Consider the following 21,825-nt stretch of genomic DNA (forward strand, 5'->3'; position numbering starts at 1 on the left):
TTACCATGTCAGCCGTATGAAAAATGTGTGAATTGACTTGAAACCGGGTGGAATACGCTCCAAATTGCATTGTGGTTCGAGGGGAACACTTACTTTTTGCCAATGCGGAGATGAGTGGCCGAGACCGAGAAGCACGTGGACGCATTCATTCAGGCTATAAGTGTAGGCCTAATGACAATCGCAGAATGTCATTACAATACACACTGTCTCTTTCCATTCATTAAATTGCGGGTTTACAGTGCACTTTTTTGATGCTGAAATCATTTTGTGAGTGGACGAACGTGCGCGGGAAGCCTACAGGAGCGGCTTTTTGAAGTGATTGTTTTACAATCAGATGAAAACATCATGACTGGTTGTGTTTATGCCACATTAAAATCCTAGAGGAAAAGCTGGTTCAGTCTGCTTTCCACCAGACACTGGGAGATTATTCACCTTTCAGCAGGACACTAACCTAAAACACAAGGCCAAATCTACACTGGAGTTGATTACCAAGAACAGTGAATATTCCTGAGTGGGCAAGTTACAGTTTTGACTTGAGTCTACTTGACCACATTTACATGCGCACAGTATTCTGGATAGTAGCTCATTTCCCGCTTAAGGTCTTATTCGGAATAAGCTGTTTACATGCACCTTTTGATATCCATTAATAAACAGAATATTCCTAATTTAAGTTCATATGGGTTAAATGGAATAGTAACTGAAATATGGACATCGTCTGTAGGCCTATAACCTCTCACATGTAGTGTAATACAGTGGGGGAAAAAAGTATTTAGTCAGCCACCAATTGTGCAAGTTCTCCCACTTAAAAAGATGAGAGAGGCCTGTAATTTTCATCATAGGTACACGTCAACTATGACAGACAAAATAAGAAAAACACATCCAGAAAATCACATTGTAGGATTTTGAATGAATTTTTTTGCAAATGATGGTGGAAAATAAGTATTTGGTCAATAACAAAAGTTTCTCAATACTTTGTTATATACCCTTTGTTGGCAATGACACAGGTCAAACGTTTTCTGTAAGTCTTCACAAGGTTTTCACACACTGTTGCTGGTATTTTGGCCCATTCCTCCATGCAGATCTCCTCTAGAGCAGTGATGTTTTGGGGCTGTCGCTGGGCAACACAGACTTTCAACTCCCTCCAAAGATTTTCTATGGGGTTGAGATCTGGAGACTGGCTAGGCCACTCCAGGACCTTGAAATGCTTCTTACGAAGCCACTCCTTCGTTGCCCGGGCGGTGTGTTTGGGATCATTGTCATGCTGAAAGACCCAGCCACGTTTCATCTTCAATGCCCTTGCTGATGGAAGGAGGTTTTCACTCAAAATCTCACGATACATGGCCCCATTCATTCTTTCCTTTACACGGATCAGTCGTCCTGGTCCCTTTGCAGAAAAACAGCCCCAAAGCATGATGTTTCCACCCCAATGCTTCACAGTAGGTATGGTGTTCTTTGGATGCAACTCAGCATTCTTTGTCCTCCAAACACGATCGAGTTGAGTTTTTACCAAAAAGTTATATTTTGGTTTCATCTGACCATATGACATTCTCCCAATCCTCTTCTGGATCATCCAAATGCACTCTAGCAAACTTCAGACAGGCCTGGACATGTACTGGCTTAAGCAGGGGGGACACGTCTGGCACTGCAGGATTTGAGTCCCTGGCGGTGTAGTGTGTTACTGATGGTAGGCTTTGTTACTTTGGTCCCAGCTCTCTGCAGGTCATTCACTAGGTCCCCCGTGTGGTTCTGGGATTTTTGCTTACCGTTCTTGTGATAATTTTGACCCCACGGGGTGAGATCTTGCGTGGAGCCCCAGATCGAGGGGGATTATCAGTGGTCTTGTATGTCTTCCATTTCCTAATAATTGCTCCCACAGTTGATTTCTTCAAACCAAGCTGCTTACCTATTGCAGATTCAGTCTTCCCAGCCTGGTGCACGTCTACAATTTTGTTTCTGGTGTCCTTTGACAGCTCTTTGGTCTTGGCCATAGTGGAGTTTGGAGTGTGACTGTTTGAGGTTGTGGACAGGTGTCTTTTATACTGATAACAAGTTCAAACAGGTGCCATTAATACAGGTAACGAGTGGAGGACAGAGGAGCCTCTTAAAGAAGAAGTTACAGGTCTGTGAGAGCCAGAAATCTTGCTTGTTTGTAGGTGACCAAATACTTATTTTCCACCATAATTTGCAAAACAATTAATTAATAATCCTACAATGTGATTTTCTGGAAAAAAAAATCTCAATTTGTCTGTCATAGTTGACGTGTACCTATGATGAAAATTACAGGCCTCTCTCATCTTTTTAAGTGGGAGAACTTGCACAATTGGTGGCTGACTAAATACTTTTTCCCCCCACTGTATAATGTTAACTTCTGCAAAATTATGCATTTCTTGCAGTAAAATTATAGAATAAATGTTAATTTTGTCTCGGATACAGAAGTGGATAAATATGATTTCTTCCTTTCAGCATCTCTTGAGAAAATGCGAATGCACGTGTACTGTGTTATCTTTAACACTGTTATGCAAGCAGACAGTATTTCAACCACATAAAATATGCACCGAAGACGAACTGAAGTCTTATCAGAAATATGTTTCATCGTTTTCTGAGCTTTTCATTTCCATAAAACCTGTCAAACTGATGGCATTTGGACATTTTGCACAGGACCAATCATTCAACTGTTTTGGAGTTATTCTGTTTTCTTCCCGGCCTCTAAACGAAACAGACAACTTTACCAGTGTTAACTAGATTACTAATGCATTCATTCTATCGATGTAAGACATTATTCTGGTGAGCACTACTTTATTTCGTTTTCTGGGGCAACAAGTTATGACAGAAGAGAAGCTGCATGTATCTACACTACCAGTCAAACGTTTGGACACAGCTACTCATTCAAGGGTTTGTCTTTATTTTTACTATTTTTTACATTGTAGAATAATAGTGAAGACATCACAACTATGAAATAACACATATGGAATCATGTAGTAACCAAAAAAGTGTTAAACAAATCAAAATACATCTTATATTTGAGATTCTTCAAAAAGCCACCCTTTGCCTTGATGACAGCTTTGCACACTCTTGGCATTCTCTCAACCAGCTTCATGAGGTAGTCACCTAGAATGCATTTCTATTAACAGGTGTGCCTTCTTAAAAGTTCATTTGTGGAATTTCTTTCCTTCTTAATGCGTTTGAGCCAATCACTTGTGTTGTAACAAGGGATGGGGGGTATACAGAAATAGCCCTCTTTGGTAAAATACCAAGTCCATATTAACAGCTCAAATAAGCAAAGAGAAACGACAGTCCATCATTACTTTAAGATATGAAGGTCAATACGGAACATTTCAAGAACTTTGAACGTTTCTTCAAGTGCAGTTGCAAAAACCATCAAGCGCTATGGTGAAACTGGCTCTCATGAGGACCGCCACATGAATGGAAGACCCAGAGTTACCTCTGCTGCAGAGGATAAGTTCATTAGAGTTACCAGCCTCAGAAATTGCAGCCCAAATAAATGCTTCACAGAGTTCAAGTCACAGACACATCTCAACATCAACTGTTCAGAGGGGACTGTGTGAATCAGGCCTTCATGGTCGAATTGCTGCAAAGAAACCACTACTTAAGGACACCAATAAGAAGAAGAGTCCAAATTTGAGATTTTTGGTTCCAACTGCCATGTCTTTGTGAGACGTGGTGTTGGTGAATGGATGATCTCTGCATGTGTAGTTCCCACCGTAAAGCATGGATGAGGAGGTGTTATGGTGTGGGGGTGCTTTGCTGGTGATACTGTTTGTGATTTATTTAGAATTCAAGGCATATTTAACCAGCATGGCTACCACAGCATTCTGCAGCAAAACGCCATCCCATCTGGTTTGGGCCTAGTGGGACTATCATTTGTTTTTCAACATGACAATGACCCAACACACCTCCAGGCTGTGTTAGGGCTATTTTACCAAGAAGGTGAGTGATGGAGTGCTGCATCAGATGACCTGGCCTCCACAATCCCCCGAACTCAACCCAACTGATATGGTTTGGGATGAGTCGGACGGCATAGTGAAATGTAGAAAATAGTTTTAAAAAAAATTAACTTGAATGAGTAGGTGTGTCCAAAATGTTGACTGGGAACTATAGTTGACAAACAAATGGCCAACCAAATGTTGAAAAATTATAAACAGAAACTTGTCTAAATTAGGGGTGAATAAAGTAACCAGTAGGCTATACGGTCCAGTACAGAGTATCAGCAAAATAAATTATTATGGTGGATCAAACTGCGAGGTAGCCTACTTTTTGACGTGATTTGACAATCAGATGAAAACATCATCACACAACACCCATGATAACTGAGCCTGTGCAGACCACGAAAAACAGTAAATGGGATAAGATGTTTACATGCCACAGTATCCCTTCTAAGATCAGCATATTCCAGGCATCTTATTCGGGGTTCTCATAACCGGGATACAAGCTTTTTCGGGCTATTGTAAACGGGATATGATGTTTTTATGCTTCAACTCAAAAACAGAATACTAGAGTATTCCGATTAATAACGGGATATTGGTGTGCATGTAAACGTGGTCAGTGTTGTTGATCCATCCTCAGTTTTCTCATATCTCTGTACCCCACAAATACAATTATCTGTAAGGTCCCCCAGTCGAGCAGTGAATTTCAAACACAGATTCAACCACAAAGACCAGGAAGGTTGTTCAATGTCTCGCAAAGAAGGGCACCTATTGGTAGATGGGTAAAAAAAAAAAGCAGACATTGAATATCCCTTTGAGCATAGTGAAGTTATTAATTACACTTTGGATGATGTATCAATACACCCAGTCACTACAAAGATACAGGTGTCCTTCCTAACTCAGTTGCCTGAGAGGAATAAAACCGCTCAGGGATTTCACTATGAGGCCAATGGTAACTTTAAAACAGTTAGAGTTTAATGGCTGTACCAGTATCTCAATACTTGTTAGTATCATGGCAAGGAAACAACACACGAAGCTGATTTAACTTCTTCCGAAAAACAGCCCTTATGTTGGATACAAACATCATTATGTCACATTAATTTATTTTCCAAGTTATAGCACACAATATTATATATACAGCAAGTTTTTAAAGGACCAATGACTTGGGTCTGCTTCTTGTTAAAACATTTTCCAAGGAAAAAATATTGCGATACTGGTATCGTCACAGCCTTACTTGCCATGCGGTGGAACTGATGTTGCCATGACGATGCCGGTAGATGTCATGTGCTGAGTGGGGCGCAGTCAACACGCTGTTACCAATAGATGGGTGAAAAAGAAGAGCGCACGGTGTGTGTGTGTCTCCAGATCACAATAGAACACATTCATCCTTGCTCCTCTCGAATGAGTTCAATAGCTCTCAGACAGACGCAGACCAGGCAACGCATAATTACTCAATTAAAAGTCCGGACTGTAGTGGAGCAGGTCCACCCACCATGCCCTGCTGTGCTCTGAGACTAATGAAGAAGAAGTGGAGAGAGGAACCAGAAGGAGTGAGGGCACAGTGCACACCGGCATCTGGCAAACACTGAACACCCTGCATACTTATCATACTTTTACATACTACAGATGGGCAAGTGTGTGTGTGTGTGTGTTGGCACAGAGTGAAGGTAAAGCAGAGTAGAGGTTATGTTTTCCTAGGGCGGATGTATTTTCCTTATTTTCTGTCTTCCTTGTCTGACACAGGCTGGTCTGTCACTAGAACAGTTCCTTACCCCATATCAACACACCAATGCCTCATCCTCATTCTTTACATACACTTATCAGCATATTTAATACAATATCTATTCATATCTACCCTTGTCTCCTCTTGACCTCTTGAGAAAATGAAGAGAATGTATACTGAGTATACAAAACATTAAGAACACCTGCTCTTTCCATGACATAGACTGACCAGGTGAAGCCAGGTGAAAGCTATGATCCCTTATTGATGTCAGTGTAGATGAAGGGGAGGAGACAGGTTTTAGAAGGATTTCTAAGCCTTGAGACAATTGAGACATGTATTGTGTATGTGTGCCATTCAGAGGGTGAATGGGCAAGACAAAAATATTGAATTGCCTTTGAACGGGGTATGATAGTAGGCGCACCGGTTTGTGTCAAGAAGTGCAACACTGCTGAGGGAGGCATGAGAGCAGAGGTAAAGGGCAGTGGTTGGTAGGGGATTTACAGAATGGATGAGGTGAATGTGAGAGAGAAGAAAGGGTGAGAAAAATTTATGGATAGAAAGATCTATAAATAGCTTTCGTACACTGAAATGTACAACAGACTGAGATGGAGCAAGGCTGTGAGAGACAAGGGGAAAGTGTGATAAATGGAGAGATAATGAAAGGGATGGCACTGAGCCCTCTCCACAGTGAAAACTGCTTCTGGCGTCCGCTGATGATGTCACAAGTGAGCACTCTATTGCCTCTCCTAATGGCTCTCAGAAGGAGCGTGTAGCACAAGGGGGAGCAAAGGACGGTCCGCCGGGCACTTCAATCTGGCCCGAGATATATATTTTTACATGTATTAAATATTATTATATATGAGTTACGATTTTTGGCCTAAAATGACTCATTCCATGATATACAAACAATCTCCAATAGATGGCGCTGTAGCCTGGCAGCGCGCATTTGGGCCTACAGTCAGATTCAGAATGTGCTCAGTCATCATAGCCACATCATTGCTTGACGACTTTTCACGTGAAAAATTTGTGCTACGAAAATGAGAACTCTGAATGTCGTGTGTTTAAAGAAGAATGGACAGCAAAATACTTTTTTACTAATATTGGACGTAAGGCGGTATGTCTGATATGCCAAGAAAGTGTTGCCGTTTTTAAGGAATATAATCTCAATCGTCATTTTTCAAACAAGCATGCTAGCTACGCTAGCAATCTGTCCTCTCAGGAAAAGACAAGGAAGGCCTCAAAACTTGCCACAAGCTTAAAAGCCCAACAAAATACATTTACAAAACGGTGCTCTACTTAAGACTCCGTAACTAAGGCAAGATACGTAGTGGCACATAAAATCTCTAAGCATAGCAAGCCTTTTGCTGAAGGGGAGTTTGTGAAAGAGTGTATGGTGGAGACTGCTGGTATACTTTGTCCTGAGAGTAAAAGCCAATTCGAGAAAATTAGCTTATCACGCAGAACCATCACCAGGCGCGTGGAAGTGATAGGTGAAGAGCTAATCTCCGAGTTGAAGAAAAAAGCAGATTGCTTCAATCTTTTTTCTATAGCACTGGATGAGAGTACTGACATCAGAGACACTGCTCAACTTTTATTTTTGTCAGAGGACTAAATGAGAACTTTGAAATAACAGCGGAACTTCTTGCGATGGAATCAATGATGGGAATATTTATTATCTGTATTATTCATCAGGAAGCCCTGTATAAAAGTGTGTTAAAGCTGGAAAATGTTGTCAAAGTGGTTGTAAAACATGTCAACTTTATACGGGCAAGGGCTTAGCCATCGTCAGTTCATTCAGCTGCTCAATGACAGAGGCAGAGCACCAGGACTTGTTGTACCATTCAAATGTTCGCTGGCCAGGCCTGGGGAAAGTATTTTGCTGTGTGTGGGAACTGAGAGGGGAGATGGGTATGTTCCTTGATACTTATCCGAGTTGAAGGACACAGACTGGCTGGGCGACTTTGCTTTCGGTGTGGACATATTGAGGCATCTGAACAATCTAAATGTGAAGCTGCAGGGAAATTGTGTTTTTGTGCATGAACTGTATTCCAACGTGAAGCATTCAAGGCCAAACTTATGTTGTTCTCCAGACAAATGAGCAGCTGGTCTCTCGCTCATTTTCCGACACTGGCCGCACTGAACGCGCCCACATCTCAGTGCCACACTGACACATACAGTAGCACTTTGATCAACCTGTATGCTGAATTTTACCGCCGCTTCTCAGACTTCACCAAGATTGAGACTGAGCTGGAGCTTGTATCATGCCCCCTGTCTTTCGACAGTGAGAAAGAACCACCAGACACACAATTGGAGTTCATCGACATCCAATGTGACAGTGCTTTGAAGAAGAAGTACAAAACAGCAACAATAGAGCAGTTCTATGGCTCACTGAATGAAACAAAGTTTCCAAACATTAAAAAGCACGCCCAAAGGATGCTTGTTTTATTCGGGTCCACATATGTGTGTGAACAAACGTTCTCAGTCATGAATTACAACAAATCCCATCACAGGTCAAATTTAAAAATGACCACTTGTCAGCTGTTCTGAGAATCTCTACATCAAAGAGAGGTGACCAGACCCATTGTTCACATTAAGACTCGAATAACTGTGACTGGGGTAGGCAAGGATTACGCTTTTTCATGGGTCATGGTTTTGCAGTGAGAATTATCCAGTAATGCACTTGGATACAGGTAATAACTAATCAGTCAGATTTGGGCTGAGGTGATTGGATAACTGTAAATATGGCTCACAATGGAGATGAGAATTGTTCCTTAATATGCTTTCAAAAACAGAACATTCCAAATGAAACTGACGTTTATTTTTACACATCTGCTGTTACATTTTGCATGTCTCCAGTCATATAATATACAATGCTGCTTGAAAGTATGTGAACCTCTTTTTTTACCATGAAATCTTCATTTAATCAGTATTTTTGCTCTGACATAACAGGTTTATATTTACCAATACCATATGTTGGTGTAGAGGAAATCATGCGTCTCGTAGAAAAACAATGTTAAAAGGAATTCATGCAGGTGCAAAAATAAGTGAACCCCAAGTTGCATTGGTTAAATCAAGAAGGTAAGTAGAATCAGGTGGGTAAATAATTAGCTACCAAATGAACCAATCAAAGGAGAGATCGTTAGGAAAGAGTTTGGGCAGGACTCTGATAAATAGAGATAAGAAACCTTGTCAGTTTGGGGTTACCCATTCAGGTGAATGCAAAGCACACCATGCCGAGAGGAAAGGAGAGCTCAGAAGACATCAGGATGAGGGTAGTGAGAGCACATCAGTCAACAAGACAACGACCCAAAGCATGCAAGCAAATCTACCAAAGAATGGCTCAGGAGAAAGAAGATTTGTGTTTTGGATTGGCCAAGTCAAAGTCCTGACCTAAATCCAATCGAGATGATGTGGCAGGACCTGAAGCGGGCAGTTCATGCCAGACACCCCTCAAACCTCACTCAATTGGCTGAGCTCTGTAAGGAGTGGGCAAAAATCCCTCAAAACAGATGTCGGAGACTGATTACGGGCTATAGGAGACGATTAGTCCAAGTTATCACTGCTAATGGAGGTGCCACAAGCTATTGACTGAAGGGGTTCACATATTTTTGCACACATCAAATCTGAGTTGCTGTTAAATAAACCACTTTTGTTAAATAAAGTCATTTACTTAGAATGTCTATATTACGAATTGGGGTTTAGATTTTATGTTTATTTTAATATTTTATAGCAAAATAATGACCAACCCTGTAGGGTTCACATACTTTCAAGCAGCACTGTATATCTATTTTTAAGTTTGCATATTGTGACTGTAAGTTTGATTGTACTTTACAAGGGTAGAGATGCAGGATCTGTGTGTGTGTTTGACCGTGTCTGTGATGTTATAAATTATATCAATTGTGTGAAAAATGTGTGAGAAATGTGTTCACAAAAAACAAGGGTAGAGATGGTACAAGAGTAGAATTGTTCTGCAAGCATATGTACACCTACAGTACACTAGTAGTTGCGTGTCAATGTGAAAATGAATAAAGGCATCACATGTTTTGTCACTCATATAGTATGTGGCCCTTCACTTGGTTTCAAAAACTCAATGTGGCCCTTGAGCCAAAAGGTTTACCCACCCCCGGTGTAGCATATTCCATTTATGGAAAGAAGCATCAAACCAGTGGCGTCATATGGCTAAATACTGTCTTGAGAGAGGCAGGCCAGATGCAACTGTGTCTTGGCGACATGGAGCTCTGCTAAGAGGGAATAAATGCATGCCCAAGGTGACACAGGGAAAGGTTGTTATATCTGTTGCTAAATCATGGTTCTTGCAGGTATGTCCTTTCAACCATGGAAAAACAGGTTGAAATAAGAGCCTTAATGTCCAGGAGATTAGTCTCACTCTGTCACACACGCACACGCGCACACACACACACACACACACACACAACTTAGTATTTTCAGCATGGAAAGGGAAAGGACCACTGGGCAATGCATTAGTGACTGGCATTGAGCTGACTCACACACCTGGCTGTGTCTATTGATCTGCTATCCTGAGGGAATTGCTGGTTGCCAAACAGGCTCTTAATTGTTCTGAATGATCCGTGGAGCTTCTGAGGAGAGAGGAGAGGAAGACTTAGTGATTAGAGTACATTCCCACACACACATGCACACACACACACAAAGACTGAAACCTCAGTGCACACCTCCCACCCCACTCTACACACACTCTCAGGTTCAGTGAAGATTAACACTGTACACTCCATTGGAAAATACACTCCCACCCTGGCATTGCATCACCTTAAAGAAACATTGTTAAACCTTCTCCTAGTCAAGTAATCTGTAACACTATTTATCTACCACCTGTATAATGCATTGAATGCATTATAATGAATTATGAGCCTTGCTATGAGCGTTCATAACGGATCATGGCTCCTAAATATTATACTGTTATTATGCTTGTTTGTGTAACTCTTCACAGTTAAGCCCTTTTGACAGGTGATGCATCGATAACGGTTCCCACTGACAAATGTGTCCCGCCCTGAAATGGAGGTGACATCAAGAGAAGACTGATCTATGTTATGTGAAAGCTGCCTGTCGAGTTTCAGCTCAATTTATGTCTGTACGTCTCTGAGGCTTTGTCCAGGGAACTGGATATACAGTATCCGTTTGGTTTAGAACTCTGTGGCTTGATTGGATGTACCTGTTCTGTCAGACTCTTATTTCTCAATGAAGAGAGGCTGTTTGGTAGAGAGGTACCAATGAAGACAATGTCAGCGCACCTTGCTCCAGGGCTTTGTCACCCCGTGTTAGACTCAAGTTGCAGTGCTTTGCTTCAAACTTTTCTAGAGGCCACCTATGGCAAGTACTTTTGCGGGCATGCACACACACACTCTTTTTCTCTCTCTCTCACAGACACACACACAAACACACACTTTACAAAGAGCTATGAGGCTAGGCGGATAAACATTGTCTTGATTTTCACACATTACCATCCCCAAACAAAGAGGCTATCACAGTCTACTTGCTCACAAAATTGTCCCTTTTCATTGCAGTGCTATCATTTCAGCTGACCGACTTTTGTCAGAGCATTCCTATTGAACATGAGGAGATAAGACTAGGAGCTAAATCGTTGTAAAGACGAGGAATAACAATGACCACTTGAACATCTGCATTCCTCCAGCTCGCTAGTAGCCACACAGTTGAAAGGCTAAACACACAAGTGTCATGATTCAACTGGATTTGAACCCAAATGCAGACAACTACACCGAGCCAGAGAAGGTTTAACAGGTTTATTTACAAAGTTTTCCATTTGTCCAGGTTTCCAATAATAGGGGAAGAGCAAGTCTAGGTTTACAGGGAGGGTAACAGATCCAGGTTCAGAGCAGGAGTGGTACCGTAACGTCCTAGTGTCCGTGGTGAGTCCAAAAGGAAGGTCCGGTAGTGGAAAGCAGGATGGTGGTGGCAGGAGTGAAGCGGAGGCAGCAGTCAGGTTCCAATAATATGGTAGTCTTGACTATGATCTGACGATGAGTGGCAAGTTTGACCGGGTCTTTAAGGCTGAGGTGATTATGGTGAATGAGCTGCAGCTGGAACCCTGACTCCCGCACACCAGACTTCACTCCTGCAATCAAGGACAGACAGAGGGGAGGGGGAGAGCAGAGAGAGCTACCTAGCAGCAGTAGGCCTAACAGTACCCCCCCCTCTACGGACGCCACCTGGGGGCCGACAGGGTTTATCGGGATATAACCTATGAAATTCACGGACCAGAGCAGGATCCACAATGAAGCTCCTGGGCACCCAGGAACGTTCCTCAGGACCATAACCCTCCCAATCCACCAGGTACTGGAAACCACGACCCCGGCGGCGAACATCCAGAAGTCGCCGGACAGTGTAGACAGGACCCCCACCCACGATCCTGGGCGGAGGAGGGGGACGTGAGGGCGGGCACAGAGGGCTAACCGACACAGGCTTAATCTGGGAAACATGAAAGGTGGAATGAACCCGTAGGGAGGCAGGAAGCTGTAGCTTAACCGCGCAGGGGTTAACAATAGACAGTATCTTGAACGGTCCTATAAAACGCGGCGCCATCTTCTTAGACTCCACTTTCAATGGAAGATCACGTGACTTAAGCCATACCTCTTGACCAGGAGAGTAACTGGGAGCCTGTGTCCGGTGACGGTTGGCTTGCCTCTGCATGTACGACGAAGCTCGGGACAGAGCTACCCTGGCCTTCCTCCAGACCTTGAAGCAGCGGCGCATGTGGGACTGCACCGAGGGTACCGCCAGTTCCCTCTCTTGAGAAGGGAACAGGGGAGGTTGATAACCCAGAGCACACAGAAAGGGAGACAAACCAGAGGAAGCGTTAGTCAAGGTGTTATGAGCATATTCCACCCAGGGAAGCATGGAGCTCCATGACCCAGGGTTAGACCCTGTGACACAGCGGAGAGCGGTCTCCATCTCCTGGTTCGCTCTCTCGGCTTGCCCGTTGGTCTGGGGGTGATATCCCGAGGACAGGCTGGATGTGATGCCCAAAGCTTTACAGAACGCCTTCCATACCTGGGAGACAAACTGGGGACCCCTGTCAGAGACAATATCAGAGGGTAGACCATGAGAGCGGAACACATGTTCAACCAAAATATCAGCCGTCTCTCTGGCCGTGGGCAGTTTAGGTAGGGCCAAAAAATGAGCGAACTTAGAAAAACGATCAATCACAGAAGAATGACAATCTTTCCAGACGAGGGGGGAAGTCCAGTGACAAAATCCATAGCAATGTGCGACCAGGGCCGGCTGGGTATTGGCAGAGGTCGTAGATGACCAGCGCTGGCCTGGGTGGAGTTTTTACTTCGTGCACATACCGTACACGCAGCAATGAAGGCTCGAGTGTCCGCCTCCATCCTGGGCCACCAGAACTTCCGTCGCACAAAGTCAAGGGTCCGCGTAACTCCAGGGTGACAGGTAAGGGGAGACGAGTGAGCCCACTGAAGTACCTGGGAGCGAACAGCCTCAGGGACAAACAACCGGTTAGGAGGACCCCTCCCAGGGTCAGCTTGATGATGTTGAGCCTGTCTAACAATCCCCTCGATGTCACATGTGATGGCCGCAATACTGCAGGTAGGAGGCAAGATGGGTTCAGGGTTACTACCAGTATCAACAGCCGAATGAACACGAGACAGGGCGTCAGGCTTGACGTTGCGTGACCCAGGACGGTAAGACAGAGAAAAATTAGTGCCCACCTGGCTTGACGGGGGTTGAGCTGCTTCGCTGACTGGATGTATGCCAGATTCTTATGATCCGTCCAAACGATGAAGGGTTGTTCCGCCCCCTCCAACCAATGCCGCCACTCCTCGAGAGCCAGCTTAACGGCGAGCAGTTCACGATTGCCAACATCATAATTCCTCTCTGCCTGAGAAAGTTTCCGTGAAAGAAAAGCACAGGGATGCATTTTGTTATCTTCAGGAGAACGTTGTGACAACACCGCACCTACCCCAGTGTCGGATGCATCCACCTCCACGACAAACTGGCGGTCGGGGTCCGGCTGCATCAGAATGGGAGCCGAGGCGAAGCGATGTTTCAGTTCTTCGAACGCTGATTCGGCCCCTTCATTCCAAGCGAACAGTCGTGAGATGGAGGTGAGAGCGGTGAGTGGCGCCGCAATGCGGCTGTAGTCCTTGATGAACCTCCTGTAGAAGTTCGCAAACCCCAAGAATCGTTGAAGTTGTTTGCGGGTGGAGGGGGCTGGCCAGTCCGTGAAAGCAGAGATCTTAGCTGGGTCCATCCGCAACTCCCCCTGAGCTATTATGTAACCCAAAAAAGAGGTCTCAGACACATGAAATTCAAATTTCTCCATCTTCACAAATAGTTTGTTCTCCAACAATCTTTGCAACACCTGGCGCACATGCAGTTCATGTTCCTGGGAGGACTCTGAGAAAATCAGGATATCATCCAGATAGACAAAAACAAACCGATTCAACATGTCCCGAAGGACATCATTCACTAGTGCCTGAAAAACAGCAGGGGCATTGGACAACCCAAAAGGCATCACCAGATACTCAAAATGTCCCAAGGGTGTGTTGAAGGCAGTCTTCCATTCATCACCTTTACGAATGCGCACCAGGTGATACGCATTTCGTAGATCCAGTTTGGTAAAGATAGTTGCACCATGAAGGAGGGGAAAAGCAGAATTAATTAACGGCAGAGAATATTTGTTCTTAATGGTGATGTTGTTAAGTCCACGGAAATCAATACAGGGTCTGAGGGTCTTATCCTTCTTTCCAACAAAAAAGAATCCCGCTCCTACAGGTGACGAGGAAGGACGAATAATACCTGCCGCCAAGGAGTCCCGAATGTAGTTCTCCATAGCCTCCGTCTCCGGGCGGGAGAGATTGTACAGGCGACTGCTAGGGGAGAGGGGCTCCTGGCTGGAGGTCAATGGCGCAGTCGTAAGGCCGGTGAGGAGGAAGAGAAGTAGCTCTGTGTTTGCAGAAAACGGATGCCAGGTCATGATACACGTCAGGGACAGCAGAGAGATCCATGGACTCCAGTGGAGGTTGAGGCACAGTGCTGGCAGGGGTCTGAGCAGAACACAAACAATTCACATGACAAAATGTGCTCCATGAAACAATTTTACCTGTCACCCAATCAATGTGTGGATTGTGTCGTATGAGCCAGGGGATACCAAGGACCAGGGGGGTCTGTGGGCAGTCAATTATGTGAAACTGAATGTTCTCCTGATGATTACCCGACACTCTGAGACAAACAGGCACAGTCTGATGAGTAATACGGGTCAACAATTGTCCATTTAGACCCTTAGCCTGCAGCGGACGGTCCATAGGTACAGTCTCTAACTCCATTTGTTGAGCCAACTCTCGATCCAAAAAGCTTTCATCGGCACCAGAGTCAACCAGCGCACTAACAGGGAAATTCTGGGACTGCCACTGGAGGGATGCCTGGAGCAGAATGCGGGGAGAAGAGGAAGAATCCGCTGCTCGGCTCACCAAAACTTCTCCCATTAATGATGAGCCGGCCCTTTTCCCGGACGAACTGGGCAGGAAGGAACGAAATGACCAGCCTCTCCACAATACAGGCAGGCCCGAGCCTGAATACGACGTGCCCGCTCCTCTGAGGACAACCGTGCGCGACCCACCTCCATGGCTTCGGGTTCAGTGCTCCTAGTATCGACTCGGGAAGACTTGGCCCTCTCCGTAGGGAAGAGGCGGGGAGGAGTTGGTTGACGACAGACAGGTTGCTTGGAACTACCACTCCTCTCCCGGCGGCGCTCCCGAATCCGATTATCCAACCTGATGGTGAGTGAAATAAGATTATCCAGCGTAGGCGATTCATCATATGACACCAATTCATCCTTCAAGGTCTCAGCCAAAGCATTAATGGACACTCCTTGTAATGCCTCGTCATTCCAACCACTCACTGCCGCTAAAGTTCGAAACTCCACTGCCATCTCCGCCACACTGCGAGACCCCTGCCGAAGAGAAAACAAACGTTTAGCAGCCTCCTTGCCCCGTACGGGGTGGTCGAATAACCTTCCTCATCTCAGTGGTGAAGGCAACGAAAGCATTGCAAATGTCCGACTGGCTCTCCCAGACCGCGGATCCCCAGGAACGAGCGGAACCGCTAGTAGAGTTGATAAGGTAGGCAAGACGGACTCTTTCGGAGGCGTAGGTGAGGGGCTGTTGTTCAAACACCAACAAGCATTGAGTCAAGAAATCACCACAGGTTCCCATGTTCCCGTCATAGCGCTCTGGAGCAGGAACAAAAGGCTCTCTGATCTGGGCTGGAGGGGCAGGAAAAACAGGTGGAGCAGGAGAAGGAGCAGTTGGTATGCCATGCACGAGGGGTGCATTATTAACTTGAGTAGTAAGGGCAGACACTTGATTGGTGAGTAATTGAACCTGATTAAGCAGCACCTGACTGTTCTCAGAAATAGTCTTAAACAAAGTATCATGTTGGCCAAGTAAAATGCCCTGATTGGCTATGGCAGTCCGAATCTGAGTGCACTCTGGGGTGGTATCCGAGCTACTGTCTGCTGGGTTCATGTTGGTCAGATCATACTGTCATGATTCAACTGGATTTGAACCCAAATGCAGACAACTACACCGAGCCAGAGAAGGTTTAACAGGTTTATTTACAAAGTTCAATTTGTCCAGGTTTCCAATAATAGGGGAAGAGCAAGTCCAGGTTTATAGGGAGGGTAACAGATCCAGGTTCAGAGCAGGAGTGGTACCGTAACGTCCTAGTGTCCGTGGTGAGTCCAAAAGGAAGGTCCGGTAGTGGAGCAGGATGGTGGTGGCAGGAGTGAAGCGGAGGCAGGAGTCAGGTTCCAATAATATGGTAGTCTTGACTATGATCTGACGATGAGTGGCAAGTTTGACCGGGTCTTTAAGGCTGAGGTGATTATGGTGAATGAGCTGCAGCTGGAACCTTACTCCCGCACACCAGACTTCACTCCTGCAATCAAGGACAGACAGGGGGGAGGGGGAGAGCAGAGAGAGCTACCTAGCAGCAGTAGGCCTAACAACAAGTTGATTAAGTTGGGGAAAACCAATTTTGGAACAAGGCTCCCACACTGGGGCTGGAGGCGGGAGATAAGTCGCTGTCCACATTGTGTCAGGAGAAACAGCAATATGAATTTGATTTGTTTTTGTAGCTCGCAGACACAGTGCAACTGTCAATGGGAAGAAGACATACTGCCTCTGCCCTCATACATATGCAATGGCAGAGAAAGAGAGAAAGCTGTATTATATTTTTGCTTATGAAAACAAAAGCATTGCCTTAGGACACCAATAGTAATCATTAGAGAATCTCCTAACAAGAATGATAAGGACTGGTGGCGTTTTTGAAATGGTTGCCTCACAGGGCTTTGGGGGTTCTATGCTGGCAATGATTTCTTCTGGGAAATACTTTATCCCACTTATTGCCATGATATAGAAGTAGATGCATCATTCCATCAATACTCTGTTAAATTGGTTGTCAAGCACCCCAAGCCTCTACCATGACTAAAAGTGAAACTGCAGAAAATACAAAATAATGTATTTCCGTTCAAAACCATTTCAAGCTTTTGTCACAGAGTAGAACTACTCTAGACTACTATTTTCCTTTCTGAATGAATGTAAGCTACTATTGGGCTTATTTGAAGTCTCTACCATAAGGTCTACATAAGGGTGTTATAATAGCCAGTAATGACAGCTTATGTCAGTTTATAACAACACTGTTACTCTCTCTCTCTCTCTCTCTCTCTCTCTCTCTCTCTCTCTCGCTCTCTCTCTCTCTCTCTCTCTCTCTCTCTCTCTCAGCTGAATAAGCAGCAGCTGCAGGCAGTAAAGGATCATTTCCAGGCCTTCCTGAATGGGGACACACAGATCGTGGCGGACGAGGCCTTCTGCAACGCCGTGCGCAGCTACTATGAGGCAAGAGCTCACCCACCTCACCTTCGCCCCTAAAATGGCTAGCTTCCATTTGATGCTAAGGTTGTTTTTTGTTTGTTTTTTTGGGGGGGTAGATCAGCTTAATATTGCAGATAGATTGTAACTTCCATCAATGTAATTGTCTGCAGTCACTTCCAATCCCCCTATGTTTTATATATAGCTCACCGTTCTTGTGATCATTTTGACCCTACGGGGTGAGATCTTGCGTGGAGCCCCAGATCGAGGGAGATTATCAGTGGTCTTGTATGTCTTCCATTTCCTAATAATTGCTCCCACAGTTGATTTCTTCAAACCAAGCTGCTTACCTATTGCAGATTCAGTCTTCCCAGCCTGGTGCAGGTCTACAATTTTGTTTCTGGTGTCCTTTGTCAGCTCTTTGGTCTTGGCCATAGTGGAGTTTGGAGTGTGACTGTTTGAGGTTGTGGACAGGTGTCTTTTATACTGATAACAAGTTCAAACAGATGCCATTAATACAGGTAACGAGTGGAGGACAGAGGAGCCTCTTAAAGAAGAAGTTACAGGTCTGTGAGAGCCAGAAATCTTGCTTGTTTGTAGGTGACCAAATACTTATTTTCCACCATAATTTGCAAATAAATTCATAAAAATCCTACAATGTGATTTTCTGGATTTTTTTTCTCAATTTGTCTTTCATAGTTGACGTGTACCTATGATGTAAAATTCAGTCCTTTATATATATATATATATATATATATATATATATATATATATATATATACATATATATATATATATACACACATACATACACACATACATACATATACATATCCTTAAAAAAATAAATAATAATCCCCTTTATTACTTTCCAACCCCACCACCCTTTCCCTACTTGGAGTAAACTAGTGAACAACAATACTTAGGCCTCTACTTCCAGCTTATACTTACTATCTACATTTTATGGACACAGTCAATTTTACAATAATTATATTTTGTTTGTTTTTGCTCCTGAACTTCTTCTACTCTCAACCTCTCCGATAATTTTCATGATGTCCATCCGGTTTGCTTCTATATGCCATATCTTTCTAACTGTGCTCTTTCACAAAAGCTCCCAACCTACAACCTATATACTTATTATGGACACAGTATGCTTACATTATTAGTTATCTTGTTATTATTTGTTGTTAGTTGTTATTAGACCCATCCTTCAATTCCATTCAACACCTCCCATCTATCTCTTAACACCATCCATATAGGATTTCTATTTGCCATATATATTTCAACTGTACTGTGATGTCTTACAAAAGTTCTGAACCTTTCTATTCTCATTGTTTCTACAGATTGTAAATTGAAAATAAACATTTTTCCTAAAAGTATTATTATATTATTGATCGATTGACTATGACTTTTCAGATCACCCACTAATGCTATCTGCAAGGTTAGCTCCAGGTAAATATTGCAATCCTTTAGCCATTCCTGGACCTGTGTCCAAAAACAAGTTACAAATGGACAGTACCAAAACAAATGCTCGAATGATTCTGTCACTTCGCAGCAAAATCTGCAGAGCTGGGAAGATTGTATCCCCCATATAAATAACATTCTATTGGTAGCAAGAATTGTATATAATAATTTAAATTGAAAGATTCGAAGTTTTGAATACGGTGTCGTTTTGCGTATCAGTTCATAAACACTATGCCATGGGATCGGTACGTCAAAAATCTCTTCCCAACTATTTTGCAATCTTTATGGGACGGCTGTCAATCCTTTTGTCCTTAAATGAAAATGATATACTTCTTTATTTATCACAGTTTTCCTTAACCAATTATGTTCTTTAATGCAAGGCCGACAGACAAGTTCCTTACTTTCTCCCCCTTCCACTTTCCTCTTCCATTTTTGCGGTAAGGCAGCAATTATTTGATTGTAATTTTGGGTAGAGCAGACATTTCCATATGTTTTTGTTAGCTGCATGTGCGACATAACTCCACCAGTCCTACCGATGATATCATTTATGAAGATTATACCTTTTTTAAACATTTTGTCAATATAAAAAGGTTTTTTGTCAATTAGTATATTTGAGTTTAACCACAATATTTGTTGCATTATTTGTTCTGTAGTTTCTGGAGGATTAAATTGAAATTGCAACCAACTTTCTATGGCTTGTTTTAGAAATAGTGATATTTGGGAGATGATTTCCTTTTCAAATAACTGAAAGTGAGTTGTTGTAATCTGAATAAAGGGAAAAAGGCCATTCTTGAACATTGGGTGAGACAATCTTACTAATTTGCTAGAGAACCAGTTTGGATTTAAGTATAACTTTTGTATGACTGAAGCTTTTAGTGATAGGTCTAATGTGTTAATATTTAATAATTTCTGTCCTCCGAATTCATATTCATTATATAAATAGGCCCGTTTAATTTTGTCTGGCTTGCCGTTCCAAATAAAATTGAATATGTTTTTCTCATATAATTTCAAAAACGGTTCGCTAGGCGTAGGCAAGACCATAAGCAAATAGGTAAACTGGGATAATACTAAAGAGTTAATCAGGGTGATTTTTCCACAAATTGACAGGTATTTACCTTTCCATGGTAGCAAGATCTTATCTATTTTTGCTAACTTTCTATTAAAATTTATTGAAGTGAGATCATTTATTTCCTTTGGGATATGTATTCCGAGTATATCCACATCACCATCAGACCATTTTATTGGTAAACTACATGGTAATGTACATTTTTTATTTTTTTGTGATCCAATACGTAATATAGTACATTTGTCATAATTTGGTTGTAATCCAGAGAGGTTAGAAAATGTATCTAGATCCTCTATGAGGCTATGGAGGGATTCTAGTTGTGGATTTAAAAGAAAACATTAATCATCAGCGTACAATGACACCTTTGTTTTTAAGCCCTGGATTTCTAATCCCCTTATATTATTGTTGGATCTGATTTTAATAGCTAATCTCGATGGCCATAATAAATAGATATGCCGATAGTGGACAACCTTGTTTCACTCCTCTTGACAGTTTAAAACTTTCTGAGAAATATCCTTGATTTACTATTTTACACCTAGGGTTACTATACATTAATTTGACTATTTTTATAAGAGATTCTCCAAAATTGAAATGCTACAGGCATTTATATATAAACACCAGTCGTACTTTACCAAATGCCTTTTCGAAGTCTGCTATGAATATCAGGCCTGGTTTCCCAGATTTTCCATAGTGTTCTATTGTTTCCAATACTTGCCTTATATTATCTCCAATGTATCTTCCATGTAAAAAACCTGTCTGATTCAAATGAATAATATCCGACAATACCTTTTTAATTCTATGCGCTATACATTTTGCTAGAATTTTTGCATCACAACACTGAAGTGTAAGGGGCCAAATTTTTTTTAAATGGACTGGATCTTTATATTTTCCACTTGTATCCTGTTTCAGTAATAATGAGATCAGACCTTCTTCTTGAGTGTCAGATAATCTACCATTTACATAGGAGTGGTTAAAACATGCTAATAACGGTCCTCTTAGTATATCAAAAAAGGTTTGGTATACCTAGACTGGTATGCCATCCAACCCTGGAGTTTTCCCGGACTTAAAGTCTTTAATTACATCCAGAAGTTCCTCCTCTGTAATTTCACCTTCACATGAGTCTTTCTGAATGGCTGTTAATTTTACATTATCAATAGAAAAAAAATCTCTACAATTAGCTTCAGTTAGAGGAGATGGAGGTGACTGAAACGAAAACATATGCTTAAAGTACTTTGTTTCCTCCTTCAAAATATCATTTGGTGAATCATGGGTGACTCCGTCAATTGTAACCAGTTTCATTAAATTATTTTTGGTAGCATTCCTATGTTGAAGATTAAAACATAATTTTCCCCATATTCCATCCAGTTTGCTTTATTATTATAATATATTACACTTGATCTTTCTTGAATAAGTTTCTCAATTTCTTTTTGTTTTTTCTCTAATTTGTTCTGAGCCTCTATGTTACAGTTTTTATTGCCATCTATCTGTTCTGTTAGACTTTCTATTTCCTTTGTTAGTATAAGGTCTTTTGATCTAAATTGCTTTTGTTTTCGAGATGAGTACTGAATTGCATGGCCTCTAAAGGCACATTTTAAAGGTGTCCCATACAATAAGGGGATTTGCTGTCCCTACAGTGAGGGAAAAAAGTATTTGATCCCCTGCTGATTTTGTATGTTTGCCCACTGACAAAGAAATGATCAGTCTGTAATTTTAATGGTAGGTTTATTTCAACAGTGAGAAACAGAA

At 42.6% G+C, this 21,825-nt stretch overlaps 1 protein-coding gene across 2 annotated transcripts in view; it reads left to right on the top strand.

The window, feature by feature from the left end:
• The window catches only part of LOC121532035 (calcium-dependent secretion activator 2), a 236,643-nt gene that overhangs the window by 49,774 nt on the left and 165,044 nt on the right, over positions 1-21,825 (top strand). For both annotated transcript variants that reach the window (XM_041837679.2, XM_041837680.2), the window contains exon 2: positions 17,463-17,576. In XM_041837679.2, the coding sequence (XP_041693613.2) occupies positions 17,463-17,576 (114 nt within the window). The remainder of the gene's footprint in view (positions 1-17,462; positions 17,577-21,825) is intronic.

Source organism: Coregonus clupeaformis, unplaced genomic scaffold (genome assembly GCF_020615455.1).
Source record: "Coregonus clupeaformis isolate EN_2021a unplaced genomic scaffold, ASM2061545v1 scaf0073, whole genome shotgun sequence".
Taxonomy (NCBI): Eukaryota; Metazoa; Chordata; class Actinopteri; order Salmoniformes; family Salmonidae; genus Coregonus; species Coregonus clupeaformis.